This window comes from Epinephelus fuscoguttatus, linkage group LG12 (assembly GCF_011397635.1).
Source record: "Epinephelus fuscoguttatus linkage group LG12, E.fuscoguttatus.final_Chr_v1".
Taxonomy (NCBI): domain Eukaryota; kingdom Metazoa; phylum Chordata; class Actinopteri; order Perciformes; family Serranidae; genus Epinephelus; species Epinephelus fuscoguttatus.
The window spans coordinates 7,769,354-7,785,448 of NC_064763.1; the positions used below are offsets into that span (position 1 = coordinate 7,769,354).

Genomic DNA, 16,095 nt, shown 5'->3' on the forward strand with positions numbered 1-16,095 from the left:
TAACCAGGAAAAGACAACACTTATGATATTATGAGATCAAAAATCTAAGACAATATCTAGTCTTTATCACAATATCTCTGAAATTCAATATATTGCCTAGCCTTATGATTCCTAAATAATTTAATATATAAAATCTGAATAAATTCTGTGTTGGTACTAAATGGTTTGATTGAACAGCAGTTTCACTTCCCTCCACCACTAGATCTAAAGCCTATTTACCAAGGCTGTGTTTCAGAGTAAATGCTATTCGAGTGTGAGCAATTTTGGAAATCTTTTTGCACAACGATGGCAAATTTGAAATCAGGTTTCAATATTTGTCTTAACAGAGTTGTTTTAATTATGCCTATTCATTCAGCCATTATGACAAGCTAATTGTGGGAAGTCAGATAATCTTTTTATTTCCTAATTGGGATTTGACCAAACTCATTTTTTGCAAGGGTGTTTTAGACCAAATTTCTGTACATGTATTTAAGATTTCTTCTGTTTTTCATTTAATTAAATACAATATATTTTTGAACGTAGGTGATGTAGACTGATATATGGGATGATGAATTTGATATAATGTTTTTTAAATTAAGTTGTTGTAGTGATATGTTGATATGTTAGAGTATCACCTTTGTATTACTGTTTATTCCCTATTTATCTTTTTCTATGTATTTTATTAAATTGTTTGACCACCCTGACTGGATTAGTTGGTTGCGCAGAGTCAACCACACCGGCCATTATAGAGCTTGTCAGTCCATTGGTGTGCATTATGTATAAATATCAGTGCAGTTCTAAACTTGTAAACATTTTGACCTGATGAAGATCAAAGTAGGATTAAAAAATATTGTCCTGGTTACACTTCTGTGGCATGGAATAAGTGTGCAGGCATTATTTTTTACTTTCAAATCAGTTAAACTCTCAGTTCAGCATTATATGACTAGTATAACAATTTTGTCTGAGTTGGTCTAACTTTACAAATAAGGTTGTGATTTCTGTATAGAGCCCCATCATCTACAACCAGAGATAAATGTCTTCATTCTGTCCATCTGGGGAAATAATACTGTAGCTCCCTGTACTTCTTGATGTGCCACAGTTGCATCAGAGGCATTTAAAGTAAAAGCAAGGTGAGAAAAGAGTTACTGAAATCATGCCATGAGAAAAGTAACATAACTGAGGTTTAGTCATAGAAACTTAAGCACACAAAAGAAGCACATGCAGTGATGGAAAGAAAAGGTGGAACTCAAGAGGATGAAGTTTCAAATCATGAATATGCTGTCCATATCATCATTTGAAGACAAAATGCTGCTGATGATGTGCAATATTCACACAGCTACAGTTTTGGGGGTTCCATGTGTGGTCAGGCTCCAGTGTAGTAACTTCAGACATTTCTTCCTAAAGTTCATGTTTATTACCTATTAGAAAACTCGATATACAGTCGCTACAATGTGAAGGGGAAAACTCAACACCTGCTGCGGTGGTTTAAGCTCAAAAGCTGGTAAAACATACTGACATTTTTAATATAGTTATATTTAGATGAAAATAAGTGTCCAAAGTTAACCTTTAAAATAAACTCACTGGAGCTGAAAATCTGACAATTGGAAGGCGGAAGTCAATGGCAGAAAATTCAAACATGTTAAAAAAAGGCACCAAGTCATGTAATGGTAATTAATAAGCACAAATTAACACTAGAAAGAGGAACTGGTGATTTTGTCAATGGGTGATTTTTACAAATGTGATTTCTTTGATGTAAGTGTAAATGAAAAAACACACACAAGATGAAATGGACATCAAACTGCAGTGAGAGAAACATCTGACATGGAAGCCATACAGTCACTGTGAAGATTCAAGATGAACCTCTTCTTATACACAGGAAGTTATATCTGAGCGACACTATGACTCATCATTTCAATGTGCTAATATAAATTGCCACTTAGCAGCTCTCATAAAGGTACTCACCCCTTTCGAATCAAACGACCCTGGCTTGGCATTGAATTTCACAGTCTTTAGACGCGCTCGCTCTTTCCTTTCCACCCTGCCAAGCAAAAAGCCGTGTCATTCATTAACCACAGAGATGTAATGAAATTACTCATGCTGACACTACGCTGACCTATGAAACGTTCTGGCAGCTCTGTGTGAGGACAAGTCTCAAGAACTCATACTCTAAGAGTCTTAAGATTTCTTCTCTTTTCAGCCATTGCTGCATAGAATAGCAATATGATGCCAGTGAGCTGATGTCTACTATGTGCTTGTATTAAATATGAGCTTGCCTGTGTCCACTGGGTTTACCTTAAAGGGGGGTAGGCAGTTTAATTTTGTTGTAATCGGGCAAAAATTCCATACAACACTTTGGGCATATTGTAATATAAAAGGACTGAGAGAAAACTAAACTTCTGCACCTCCTCTTGGCTCTGTTTTCAGGCTTTAGAAATCTAGGCCATGTTGGAAGTCTCTAGCCAATCACAGGTCATTTGCGTGCTTTTCCTTTCAGTGAAAGCCTGATTTAATAGTGGAGAATCCTGCAGAGAAGGTTGCCATTACAGAATTGGCAACAGCTGCTTACACTGCAAAGTAACCCAAAAAAAGGCGGACTTATAAATATCATCAATTGATAAATGAAACAAAGCACGAGTCAATATGGGTGAAGCGTTTCAGAGATACAAAGAAAATGTTGCTAATAGTTTAGCCTTCTACTAACTAGAGCCAAAGGCTCACAACTGTGTCTTCAAGTCCATGTTTATGTAGTTAACGTTAGCTTGAGCCTCGAATCAGCCAGCGCAAACCCCAGCTCCAGGGATCTGGACAGCCTTGAGCAAACTTTCTGTTGCTGCTGTTACACACAAGCCAATTAGATCCAGCTTTGCCACTGGTCACCAGGCCACTGTGACACCCAGTGCTGGGCAAATTTGAGCCACCACAGCTGCCAACTTAAGGTCTGTCTCAAGAGCTGTTGCCTGCTCTTGTCTCCATGAAGCAGTCCACAGGCGGCAGTGAGCAAGGCGGAGGGACTGTGAGGTGGCTAGCTAGCTAATTCCTGTCTCATTTGCGATCTGATAAACAGAGAGAGCTCTACAATGAAATAAGATGTAATAAATCAATGTATGTGGAAACACTGGGTTACTGTATGAAACGCGTGCATGTGTCTTTGGTCGTTTGATGGGAGGGGCTTAGGACAGAGGGGTGAGCTGCAGGAGGAAGGTGTATTTTCAAATTCTGCCCTTTTATTTTTTTTTTGCATTTAACAGATTTCGCTTACCTCAGCTTTAACACAGGTGTGGGGAATTAGACTGCTTATTGATTTGGGATCATTGTGTAACAAGACAGCCTGATGATAACAAGTGTGCTGATATGTGTTGGTGTATTCTTTTAATGTAACAGCTCATATTTAGTTTCTGGAATTGGATTTCTTATGCCACACTCTAGCAATGGATGAGAGCATACGTTTTCTGTTTTAAAAATCATTATTTTTTTCCCTCCAGGAGCACCAGTGGGTGTAGACGACAACAGACACGCTCTTGTTGTCATTCATGTTGTCAGAACATATTTTCTTTGTTTTAAAAGATATTCCCTTCATTTCAATCACAGAGAGACTGTCACCTCACTGACTGACGATTGTTCCCCTTTTAGGAGAATCAATATTCTTTTCACAAATCATCGATGGGCTTCTAGAGTCTCTAAAACCACAGATTGATTTCTGTCCACTGCTCACCGTCTCTTGCTGGGGATGACACCCATTTCTTCACTGTCCCCGTGTGGGGTGACACGGCGGGCCTGCCACCACTCATCATCTGAGGCGTTGATGACGTGGAGGATGTCCCCATACCTGAAGCTGAGCCCCTGGCTGGGGAGGCCACTATCCTTTGACTTTTCATAGTCAAACAGCGCCCTGTTCAGTGAACGACATCAGGATTATCAGGATTAGTATTGAAAATGCACAGTTCCTATTTTTTCACTGTCATTCCTACATGTGATGTCTTTTCTAATTCAGTAGTAAGAAACTAGAAGCACAGTTTTACCAGGTCAGAGAGAATAGTGACTGTTGGTCCATGGGGGGCTGCTATAATAAGAAATGATCTTCTGTTTTAAGCACAGATCTCAATTCTAGTTTTAACACGTATGTGTGTGTGCATGTGTTATCAGTCCACACCCTGTCACATCTTTCAGTCGCTGTATTAAAATAAAACAACACAACCTTTTAAGAAGACGATATTCATATAATTTTTTTATCATGTTGCCTGAAATATATCTGTGCAGACATCACATGGAAGAAATCTGGGGCATGGAATGGACAGTGTCTTCTCTGAGGTTAGCTTAAACATCCAAAACTAGGGTGAAATTCTAAAAAGACCAACCTCACATAGAGCGATCTCTTTTGATTGGTTCGCAGGGATCCCGACCCAGAACTCATGCTGTGGTTCATCATCTGTTCCCGCAGGTCATGGATTTTGGCCTCAAAACGCCCGTACTCTGCAAGACAAGATTAGAATGGATCAGGACTGACAGCCAGGTCAGAACACAGGCTTCAGTACATTCTGGGAAAGAGGAGATTTGATTTTTTTTTTTTTTTTTTATTCTCAGTACAGTCAAATTAGTGGAGATCAAGATAAAGGGTTGAGGTTTGCGTAATGGAAATTTATAATCAAAAAGAGGCTATTAAATATCATTTTTATTGTGAGCTTTGCACTGGATGCACGTTTCCATTATTACATGGATACATAGATTAGATATACAAAGAGATGTACGTATATTAATAGTCAGTAGAGTTCAGCACTGAGTTTTTGCTATTTTTTACACTTAGACCCTTTAGAATAATATGTTCTGAGTTGGTGACATGTAATTTGCTACCAATTTGTCATTGATAGTTGTTCTACTAAAGCAGTTTCAGTCTATATTTCTGTTTAGTGTGGTCTTAACAGGAGTCAGTGTATTTACCGTGGCCTACATCTAATCTTTGAGAAATACATGCCAAACTATATATAATGACCAACTTTTTGCCATTCATGTGTAATAATCATTTTCAGCCTTGCAAGTGACTGCAAACAGAACTTGACTATGAAATAAATTGATATTAAAAATTACTAATTTTACTTTAACACATTAGACGAATTATTCATAAGAGAACAGATGTAAGACATTTTCTGATTTCTAAAGGCAATCCTTTGTGTTATATTACAGACATCTACCATTAAACTGAGAATACACAAGCCCCCACACATAATTCATTTCCAGGATTTCCACTCAGTGATGTCTGAAGCCATGAACTGAGTTGCTCCCAGCAAAGTAAAAGTGGATGTCAGGATGTGGAAACCTGTCACGCCGTTGACGAGTATGCTTTACCCGACAGTGCGGTTACTATGAGGATGAAAAAGCTGATAACTTGAGGCATAGCTGGCTAATCTGTCACTTAAAAAGATCAACCAGTAAAGAGACGTGACATGTTCTTTCATGACACAGACAACCACTGACGGTACAACCTGTATTTTAGTATTAATCAGTGAGAAATAATAGGAGAGATAGACTGTAAATACAGCTAAAATGTGTTGTGATTTCATTTTATTTTTCAGTATTTTCCAAGAAAACCCACTACAACGGTCTACAGGCTGCCACACTTGCATCAAACTCTTCCATGCTTTCTCTGACACTGCTGTGCTCCCTGACCATCCCATGAGTTAGGCTACTAAAGAAATAACAAGGCTAAGCCTGTACATGAGAGCAAAGGAAACTGAAATGAGGAGATCCCCTTTCATACTTGATAATCTTCAACAACAAAATGCAAAATCACAATCCAATATTAGAAACTGAAATTTCTACACTATTTACTCTAAAGTGATCTTCCTCTTGTTTTTTATGCCCATCTTACCCTGAAATAGTTCTCACATACCTGTCTGCATGTTCACTTTGATGTTAAATCCTCTACTGCTGGCGTCTCTTTCTTATATTGTGCTCCCCTGGTGTTCCTCCTGTCTGTTCTCTACAAACAGTCCAATTCTGTGACTCTGCTGAGTGCAGCACTAAGTACAGAAAGGATAAAACCTCTCTCTCTCTCTCCTGTGGCTGCTCATAAGCAGTGCAGGGGCGGAGACAAGTGCGGACGTACTAAACAGGATGACTTGTTTGCTGTGTATACTTGTTGGCTTATCAGTTGTTATGTATATCTGATTATGCATAGGTTATTATATCATTATTCTGGAGCTGTAGACACATCTGCAATTGGACTTTGTGACCAGCAGACCTCTGTCTATTAGATTAGACAACTGAACCTCCTCAAATCACACCCTAAACTCCGGCATCCCACAGGGCAGTGTGCTGAGTCCTCTTCTCTTCTCAACAGTGGTTGGCCTCATCAGCAACAACGACTCGGCTTACAAGGAAGAAGTCCAGCACCTGGCAGCGCAGTGAGGTGACTAACCTGGCCCTCAACACCAACAAGACCAAGGAGCTCATTGTGGACTTCAAGAAGACCAAAGGTTGCACACACACTCCCACCTGCATTAACAGGATGAAGATTGAGCATGTCAGCAGCTTTTAGTTTCTGGGTGTCCACACGAGAACCTCTCATGGACCCTCAATGCTTCAACCCTAGTCATGAGGGCTCACCAGCATCTCTTCTTAAGGAAACAGATGGACTTCTTCTGTTCTGGAGAACTTCTCCTGCTGCACTATCAACAGCATCGACTACTTCACAGTATGGTATGGCAACTGCTCTGTCTTGGATCTGAAGGTAACTGCTGGAAACTGCTCAGTGAATCATTTCCTGCTATTGAGGCTGTCCAGCTAAAGTGGTGTCTGCAGAGTGCGCGCAGCATCTTCAGGGACACCTCTGACCCCAGCCAAAGACTGTCTGCCCTCCAGCTTTTTTCTCCTCAGTTGTCACCGATCTAAACTCTGGTGCCTCGGTGACAGCAATGCTAAACTGCATTTCATTGTCTCAGTACCTGGACTCTGTGCAATGACAACAAAGTTAAATCTATTCTAATCGAATGTAATTTAAAATATGGAGGAAGATTGGAGTGTTTTGGCTGAAGCTACTTCAGTCTGACCTTCACACACACACACCCAGGCATGCATGCACGCACACACGCATCCCAAGAGTGAATAATATGTGTGTGTGTTTGTGTGAATAACAAAAGTGGGGAAAGAAACCATATGGCAACCTCTAATCCCACAAATTCTATTAAAATATTGAACTAAACTCATCATCATAATCTTATTTTCCTTTGGCTCATCCAGCATGTATCTAAGGAACTGCACAAATTCTGTTGCCAGTTGTTAATGAAGGCTGAACTCATATCCTTGGACATACAACATCTGCTTTAGCTCTTTTAAGAAAGCTTATATGTTAGTTACAATACAAATCTTTTAACATGCCATTGTGTTTGTAGGAATCTTTTGTTAAAAATTAGTGAATAATCAGAATCACCAGCTTCGTGTCAAAGCTCGTCATCACCATGCTGGTCTTGTTTTGTAATAGTGACCATTGTACACCATCTTCTGAACAATTTATGTGTCTACTCACTAAAGACAATAACCTATGTGTGATAAATCAATTTAGAAACATGACTTGCTCCTTTTAAGCATCTGTACTTTATGAATTTGCAAACTCTCGAGAGGACAATGGGTGTGATATCAGCATCCTAGCACCCATAAGCCTCTGCCTGCTCCTTCCTGTGTTTTTGAGGACGCAATGCTCTGCCTACAAAACTGTAGACTACATTTCAAATGAAAATACAGCAACCTGCTAACAATTACCGCTTGTAAAGCATAACATTACTTATGTTAAGCTTTACAAAGGTGGAAATGTTGCACATTAAACTATTTAAGTTAATATTTACCCCCCAGTACTATACAGGAGGTATAATCCAGACTGCCAGTAGTATAGTTTTGGATTTATTTGTTGAGGTCATGAGATGCTGACTACTGATCGCTCTGCCTTCACCCCAACAGAATGAAGGTAAATTTGATTTTTTTTTTTGGTTCACATCAATGACAGCTTACATTTGTTAAAAAATAAACAGTAATGCCTCTTTCCAGAGACAGTGTCCTGGTTACTCTGGATGACTGTAGACAGTTATTATTACCTATTTCTGTTGGAAAAGGGCTCCCAATAAAGTCGACTGACAGCTGAACATTAAAACAAAGGTATTCAATGAAATAAAATATATACTTTATGGAGCTATTAGACTGAGCTGCAATAGATGAGTAACTGTCTCTGCATTTATTTGTAATAACAGGCTATATTTTAAAAGAGCACATCATTTAATAACATTTTCAAAGGGGAGGAAAATAGGACATTGTTTGAAGGGTCACGACCCGGGAGCACAAGAACAAAAGGTAAAGTCAGGAGGGTTTAAACAGTACATGTGCAGTGGGGGAGTGAAAGTCAAAACAGGCTGGGAGAGGAAAGGATTAGGTGTGCGTCAGTGGGGCAAACGCTCGGTGAAGAGGAGTGAACAGACTGTCTTTGATCACATTCACTCAGTGACTCTCACTGATGAGTGATGCTAAAGCTCAGAGCAGCCACAGGTGCCAATGGCACAAACCTGGTGCAGGAGAGCGGGCCCGTCGCGGTGAGCATAGAGCAAGTTCTGATGGGTAAGAAGAGAAAGCAGTTGTTAGATGCAGAGGGGTTTAGAGCTAGGTCAGTCAGTTGTAAGAGGTCACCTCAGAGGGGAATAAAGCAAGAAGCTGAATAAGTTGGGAGTTTTGATGAAACGGATTTCTGAGTCCTCCCTAAATTAAAACTCTTGATTACAGAGAGCCTGAGACTGAACTAGATGCCAAGTCATATAGATTCTCTTCTGATCTTTGCTTCACGACTTAGGATTCTCCTATGAGACAGAACAAAGTCAGTCTGAGCTTCTGGGATGTAACATTTTTGTCAGCCCTCAAGAACTTTTTTATTTATTTGTTTTTAATAATACATCATGTTTGAGAAGCAAAAGCACTCTTACACCAAAACCAGTCTCTTGAGGCAGTTGTTGCCAAAAGTCTAACTGATGTTTTAAGCATAAGCATAAATCAAGTAATGTATAAAGAGACCATGACTCCACAGATTACGCTTTTGACTTGAATGTTTTAGATGAATGTTTAAGGTTTTAGATGGGAGAGAAAAGAACCTTGATGTAGATACTTTTGAGACAAACACCCACCACTGCTCTTGGTATAACGGTCTGGACGGTTTGTGAGTCTGGCACCTCTGAGACATTGAGGGATCTCTGACCATGAGTCACTGCCTCTACAGCCCTCCAGTAGATACTGCTTCTGTTGACCTTAATCAGAGGAGGCATGTCACCAGTCAAAGCTGTCTGATCCACTACATGTTAACTTACAGTAGGTTGGCAGACAGTGTGGTACACTTGAATCAGCATGAACATGCCCCGCATGGTATCACAATCTACATAATAATGCTACAGGACAAAGGAATTAAAACAAATTTTGTTTGTTGAATCAGATCATATCATTATTACCTTCTCGAAACTCTTTTCAGAAACTTTGAGTGATTCAACATTTCTTGTCTTTACACTTAAAAAAAACTCTCTAAGACCGTGGACCAGAAAGTTTCACTGTATGCATCATTTAAAGATAAAAATAGTAAAATCATGTAATGGTCATTAAACTGTAAACTCATTAAAAGCTGCTTCCTGTTGCCAACCATTCAATAAATTATGGAAATGCACATAACTTTATGAAAAACAGCTGATGCACACTTTCACTGAGACTCATGGAGCACTTATTCTGAAGGTGAAACAGAAAGACTTCAGTTAAAGGGCCAAATTGACTCAAATCTCATTTATCGGAGAGCCATAAAAGAGTCCATGCAGAGATACAACCTTATGATTTATCCCTGCAGTCATGTGTGGTGTAATGAGCAGACAAAAGAAACCTTGGGATTTGAAAATGTCAAACCAAACATGAAATGAGAAGTGACCTTGCATTGGTTCCCAGTTTCAGTTATACGCCGGTACAACTGTCTGCTTAGCATCAAACTTGACAACCAGTGAAGATCTTTCCTGCTCTGATCTGCTCAGCAGGAAATTTTCTCATGCTACCTAATTCCCACTTCCACAGCTGAGATGCAGGTTGGTGAAGCTGCCACAACATGGAGGCAGAGCACCTGTCTTTGAAACACAGCCTCTTATTAATATGTTTAATATATAAATTAATGACATCAGCCAACAAAAACCTGGTCTAAAGTCAGAATGGTGTAGTATTTTCCTGCTATTTAAAGGCTGTATTATTCAGATAATAAGATATGCCGACATAGGCACGTGCGTACTCTCTGGGTGGGTTAAATAATACATCATTAATGAGAAAAACATTAATGACATTCTTTAAAATGTGAACATAGCAGAGATCAGAGCAGAGCTACAGAGCTGCTGTCCGACTCCACAGTCAGAGAGTTTGTGTGAAATCTCTCATGAGGAGCAGCATAAATTCATTGATTATTTCCGAAGCTCAAAGTTTAGTTCTGTTTCCTGTCAAGTTTCTAACAACATTTTTTAGTTTTGCTGTTTAAATGTACCACAACATTTACTGCAGTGACATTGCTGCTCTCACTGCATTACTCTCAGCAGAAAACAACTTGCTACTCCAATTTGCCAAATCCACCATGTAAATAGCAATACACCAGGAGTATGCGCACCTGGCTTGTAAAGGGAATAGGAGATTGCACTCTGATTGGTTGAATGAAAAAAAACACTTATGATTAATTAAGAGACTATATACAACCACTTTGCTCCTTGCACCTTACTTTGTGCCCAGATTATGCACCGTTTAACTGGCATAAGTGGTTGGACACGCCCTAAGTGCACTTGTGCCATGCACTTTAGACCATACGCTATAAACTGTTTAAATAGGGCCCAAAATCCATATGAAGGACAGTTTTTCTGCAAGTTTGTAGTATGTAGACATCACAATATTCTTGTCTTTTGTCCAACATCTGTGTGGGCTGTTTCCACTAAGTATAGTGTGGTCAATTTTGTCATTTTGTCCTCAATCAAAACCACATTTTTGTTTTTAATTCCATCTTCACCACATGTGAAAAGAGAATTATGCGTGAGGCTTCTATTGTGACTGTTCAACAGATGCACCGCTTGCTTTGAACATGAGGAGGTATAAAGAAGTGATGATGAGTGAATAAAGTTAGTGATGAAACATAAGGTGAGCCATCACTTGGTCTGATTAGAGCCAAGTAACTCAGTGGGTAGGGGGGACCTACTTAAGCATTGTCCTATGCATGTTTGTGCGGTAAAGCAGGACATTAACACCACAGGCAACTTGTTTGTGCTGACTCACCTTCTGGTCTGTACTGGGCAATGATGGTGACCACCTGGCCAGCTCCTTTCAGTGCTGCTGCTGCTTGTTCATGTGTGGCTCCTCGCAGGTCAATACCATTTACCTGTTTAAACAACACGGAAAAGTCACAGGATTATTTGGGCCAAAATCCTGTTTTATAGGACACAGTGCAGAAACTTTCAACACCAGTGCAAATACACGATATCCTTACAATGATACCACACTATAGGTACATATTTCTTTCTTTTTTTTTAATTTAAATTTTTGTTTTTAATTCAATATCATATGTATATAACGGTTTATGTGCAAAGCTGTAATCTGGCCAAATGGCCATGGTTGAGGTGCAGTGAATGGAGGTTACAAATTTTAAATCAAGGGGCATCTTGTGGGAAAGACTTATTTATTTACATTATCTATTATGATCTTAAATGCAAGTCAGTGTTGTAGATCTCTTTCCCACGGTTTGTCTCTTATTTTTGCTGACCAAACTTTATGGGTACTTCTGTAAGGTACCCACAAACATGTAGAGGTGTGATGCATCTTAACATATTAAAGAGTGCATGCTTGTAAACACAAATGCTTCTGCAACACATAAATTCAAGATTTTATTTGTGAATTCAATTCTCATGTTTAAGAAGACTGGCTTAATCTATTTTTCTCTGCATCTTTCATTACAACAGCAAAGCAGGTGTTCAACTTCCTCACATTATTAGAGAACCGGCTGCTGAAACCAGCTCCAGACAAACAGCCCCAGGTGTAAGTGCAAATGGAGCCACACTGGATGTGAACACAGTGTGTGCAGAGATAAAAGAGTGTATGGTCAACAGGTGAGGAGGAAGTTAATGTCAGACTTCAAACCAGGCCACTGCTGGAATATTAACTGCCTTCATCAAGACAGGCTGATTGGACACACATTACCAGTCAGACAGTGCCACGTTGATTTAACAGTCTGCAGGCTATATAATACCATAACACTACAATGCAAAGAGACAGCGTAATCTGTTGCACAGTGTGGGAGGCAAACTATTACAATTAACTACAATGAGGCAGAACAATCACTTCCTCCCAGCTACTGCCCACTGTGCAGTCTGCTCATCATCACAGTCAGTTCATACAACCTCATACATACATTCATTTTTATTGTGTGTGTGTGTGTGTGTGTGTGTGTGTGTGTGTGTTATGCCGCAGTCATGAATACTGTAAATACCTAATTTTGTAAACCAATAGTAGATGCTGATTAAATCAAGCGATTGTTACAATGTCAAAACATGAAAGGCTTGTTGCTCACAAAGGCAATTTAAGTGTATGTGTCACCTCACTAGATGCCCAGATTAGGTAAAATATCACCACATCTTTTTATAGATGACACTGTTACATTGGTCACAAGTATGATAATGTATGGAATTCAAAAATATCTGGACTTTATCACACACTTCATTCAGAATACTGTGTGTTTGGTTAGTTAACATTGCAGAGACACTTGGAAAGTATCATTTTAGGTTGATGCTCCTCTGATTAGTCTTTGGCAGTCTGAATCTGTGTGCAGGCAATTGCAGCTCTTCATCATTTTTGAAAAAAGAATTTTTTTCAGCCCTTGAATGCACAACAGTAAATGCTGATGGCGTTATGGTTGTGATTCAGGAGTCCGTTGCAACTGCTGCATACCCTGGCATCTCACCCACAGGGTCTGAATTGTTATGAGAAGATTCCAAAGGAAATAATACCGCAACTACAAATTATTTACCTTATTGATTAATTTGTCAATGTTATATCAACTAAAATGTCAGAAAAATTAAATGTGCTGAAATGGCTTGTGTTGGTCAGTTCAAACTCCAAAGATATTTAGCTTAATTTCAAAGGAGCAGTCCAATGTGCATCTCCGCTGAAATGTAACTACGGGAGGCAGACCTCCTGTTTCTTTTTGTACAGTGCAATCATCTCCCTCAGTGGAAATGAAGGTTTTATTTACTTTTATTTCACAGATTATAAATGATCAATTGCAAAGAAAATAAAGCCCCCATAAAATAGCATTAGAACTCTTGTGAGTGATTTATCCTGGCTTCATGTGAGTAGAGGAAAAGTCTGCTAACAGCTAGGATAATTTATACAAAGGGAAATGTCATAGGCCTATGCTAATAATGCATTATGTGGGGAAAACATGTCTAATATAAGATACTCATTTTGTTGGTGAACCTTGCGAGTTATAATGGAGCCAAATTTTGACTATCTTTGTTAAATGTAGCATTTGAAGTCGTGTGTGTGATTAATCCTTGCGTCATATGAGTAGAGGAAAAGTCCGCTACCTTCTGGGCTAATTCATGCTATGGGAAACGTCATAGGTTTATGCTATTAACGTTAGCATGCGGGGAAAACATGTCTTGTATAAGACAATTGTTTTGTTGGTAAACCTTGTGGGTTATAATGAAGCTAAATTTTGAATGTCACCTTTGTTAAATGTAGCATTTGAAGTTTTGTGTGTGATTTGTGCTGGCTTTATATGAGTAGAGGAAAAGTCTGCTAGCTGCCAGGCTAATTAATGCAATGTAAAATGTTATGGACTTATGCTAATAATGCTAGCATTTTTGTATTTGTGGTGAAAATGTGTCCAGCAAAAGACAATTTGTTTTGTCTGTACTCCAAATTTTGTACTTTTGTTCAAGACTGTCACTATTAAGCCATGTTTTTTGTGTTTTACACAGTTTGTGGTTTTGTATGTATTAGGTGAACCAATCAAACTTTACAGCACATCACAGAAACCCAGCAGAGTGGCATAGAAACCCCACTACCAACTAGTGTTTTGCAGGTTTAATTGCAGAGTGACACAGATAGCACCACACAAGTATAAATAAACATAATGGTTTAGACCACTGAAGTAAGCTACAGCCTGGGCTCTGCATGGAGCTTATGTCTAACTATAAATCAGCCTCAAGCGAAGAGCAGCAGATTTTCACATTTGATAAGCTAGAACCAGGGAGTTCAGGTTTTGATTGACTGAATTTACTTAAAGCATGACTGTTGATAGACATAGTGTAAAATACCACCTGTAGCGTTCGACAGTTTATACAACCACTTCTTTTAGCATACGTAACCCTATTAAAGCGATGTTAAGGTTAATAGGATACAATCATAATGTCTCAAAATGGGCTCTGAATGGGACACCTAGAAATACAGACCAACTTCAGGGTTGAAAAGCTAACCACTCCACAAGATCAGCATAAAATTAAGTACTAGTATTTACCAGAAACACACAACACCTCGTAATACTGGAGAAATACTGCAGGAACAGAAATAAAGAGACCAGGTTGGTAATGTTTGGCCTTGAAAATGAATCTAGGCCAGTGGACTATTACATTCTCTATTAATATGCCGGGAACAAAGAGGTTTAACAAGTTGACCATCTTAAAAGTAGATCCATACTTGCAGTGAGAGAACCTTATTATTTCAAGCTTTGTTCAGTTAGTTTAGCTCATTTTATGATCACCTCTGAAATGAAGATTTTTATAATGTAATGGGTAAGAAGATCGGTTACATTTGTATATATTAAGATTTTGTTTTGAATCATGAAAGACTGTTATACTAATTTTCAATCAGCAGGTCACACATTTCTATAACATATAAGCCAAAACTCAGATCCAGGTGGTGACTTGTCAATTAATGATTCCTGTCTTGTAATCTCAGTCACTTTGTAATGTTGTCCAACATGTGTGTGTCTTGTATCTATAATATCAGGCAGAGGTGACTCTTGTGCACTCACCGATAAGATCTGGTCGCCTCGCCTCAGCTCTCCACTCAGGTCAGCGGGCCCTCCTGCCAGGATGAACGAGACAAAGATGCCCTCGCCATCCTCGCCGCCCACGATGTTGAAGCCCAGGCCTGTGGAGCCTTTGTGGAGCACGACCTTCCTAGGTTCCCTGTACAGACAGTTCAGATAGTACATCAGCTCGGGGGAGTCGGTGGGTTTCAGCATCTTCAGCTCAAGCGGCAGAAGGCAGAGAGGTGGACAACAAACGCACGGTGCGTCGACAAAAGCCTCAGTGATGCTTTGCTCAGGCAACAGAGCTCAAAGACTGCTGGAGCTCCACAGGGGGATGGTGCTCTACTTAGGATCACTTGTCCCCAATTCAGTTCTGACGGAAAAGGAAACCTCGTCACATGCTTACATACACCCTGGCTTCTTTTCTCTCTCTGTCTCTCTCTCACACATGCACACACACTAGGATACATGCACAGAGTGTCTACAAACATGTACTAAGGGACACTAGCTCACTGTAGGGGTGCCATAGCATTTTCAGGTCACTGACTCAAATACAGACATACTTTAGGCCACAGATTCCAGTTTCGATAAGATTTGCTTCAAGGCAGAGGCCATATGATATAAATAAATGTATATATACATATACATATATATACATATATATATATATATATATATATATATATATTTTTTTTTTTTTTTTTTCCTGTGCCTACAGTGTACATAGAGAGAGATGGCAGCAGTTATTTTTATGTATTCTCAAACAGGAATGATATCCAGCAAACTGATCCACAAAGTATTTTGCCTTTTGCAAAGTCCAGCAATGTCATCATGAAGTAAGCAGTATACTGCCATCTGCTGGTAAATGTATAAACTACAGTAGCATGAAGATGGGACACCACATAATTGGGCAGTCTAGGCCTTTCCCTTGAGGCTTTTTAAAGCAAAGTTGCTGAGTATTTGCTTCATCTTCTCTTGTACTTCAGAGGCACCAATTATATGTCCACTGTATTCCACCAATTGCTTCAATACTGTCAAAAAGCCAACCTTTGACTCAACATCAT

At 39.3% G+C, this 16,095-nt stretch overlaps 1 protein-coding gene across 21 annotated transcripts in view; it reads right to left on the reverse strand.

The window, feature by feature from the left end:
* The window catches only part of dlg2 (discs, large homolog 2 (Drosophila)), a 256,794-nt gene that overhangs the window by 17,172 nt on the left and 223,527 nt on the right, over positions 1–16,095 (reverse strand). For all 21 annotated transcript variants that reach the window (XM_049592539.1, XM_049592547.1, XM_049592558.1 and 18 more), the window contains 5 exons: positions 15,032–15,188; positions 11,278–11,380; positions 4,335–4,449; positions 3,692–3,868; positions 1,942–2,017 (listed from right to left, as the gene is read on the reverse strand). In XM_049592539.1, the coding sequence (XP_049448496.1) occupies positions 1,942–2,017; positions 3,692–3,868; positions 4,335–4,449; positions 11,278–11,380; positions 15,032–15,188 (628 nt within the window). The remainder of the gene's footprint in view (positions 1–1,941; positions 2,018–3,691; positions 3,869–4,334; positions 4,450–11,277; positions 11,381–15,031; positions 15,189–16,095) is intronic.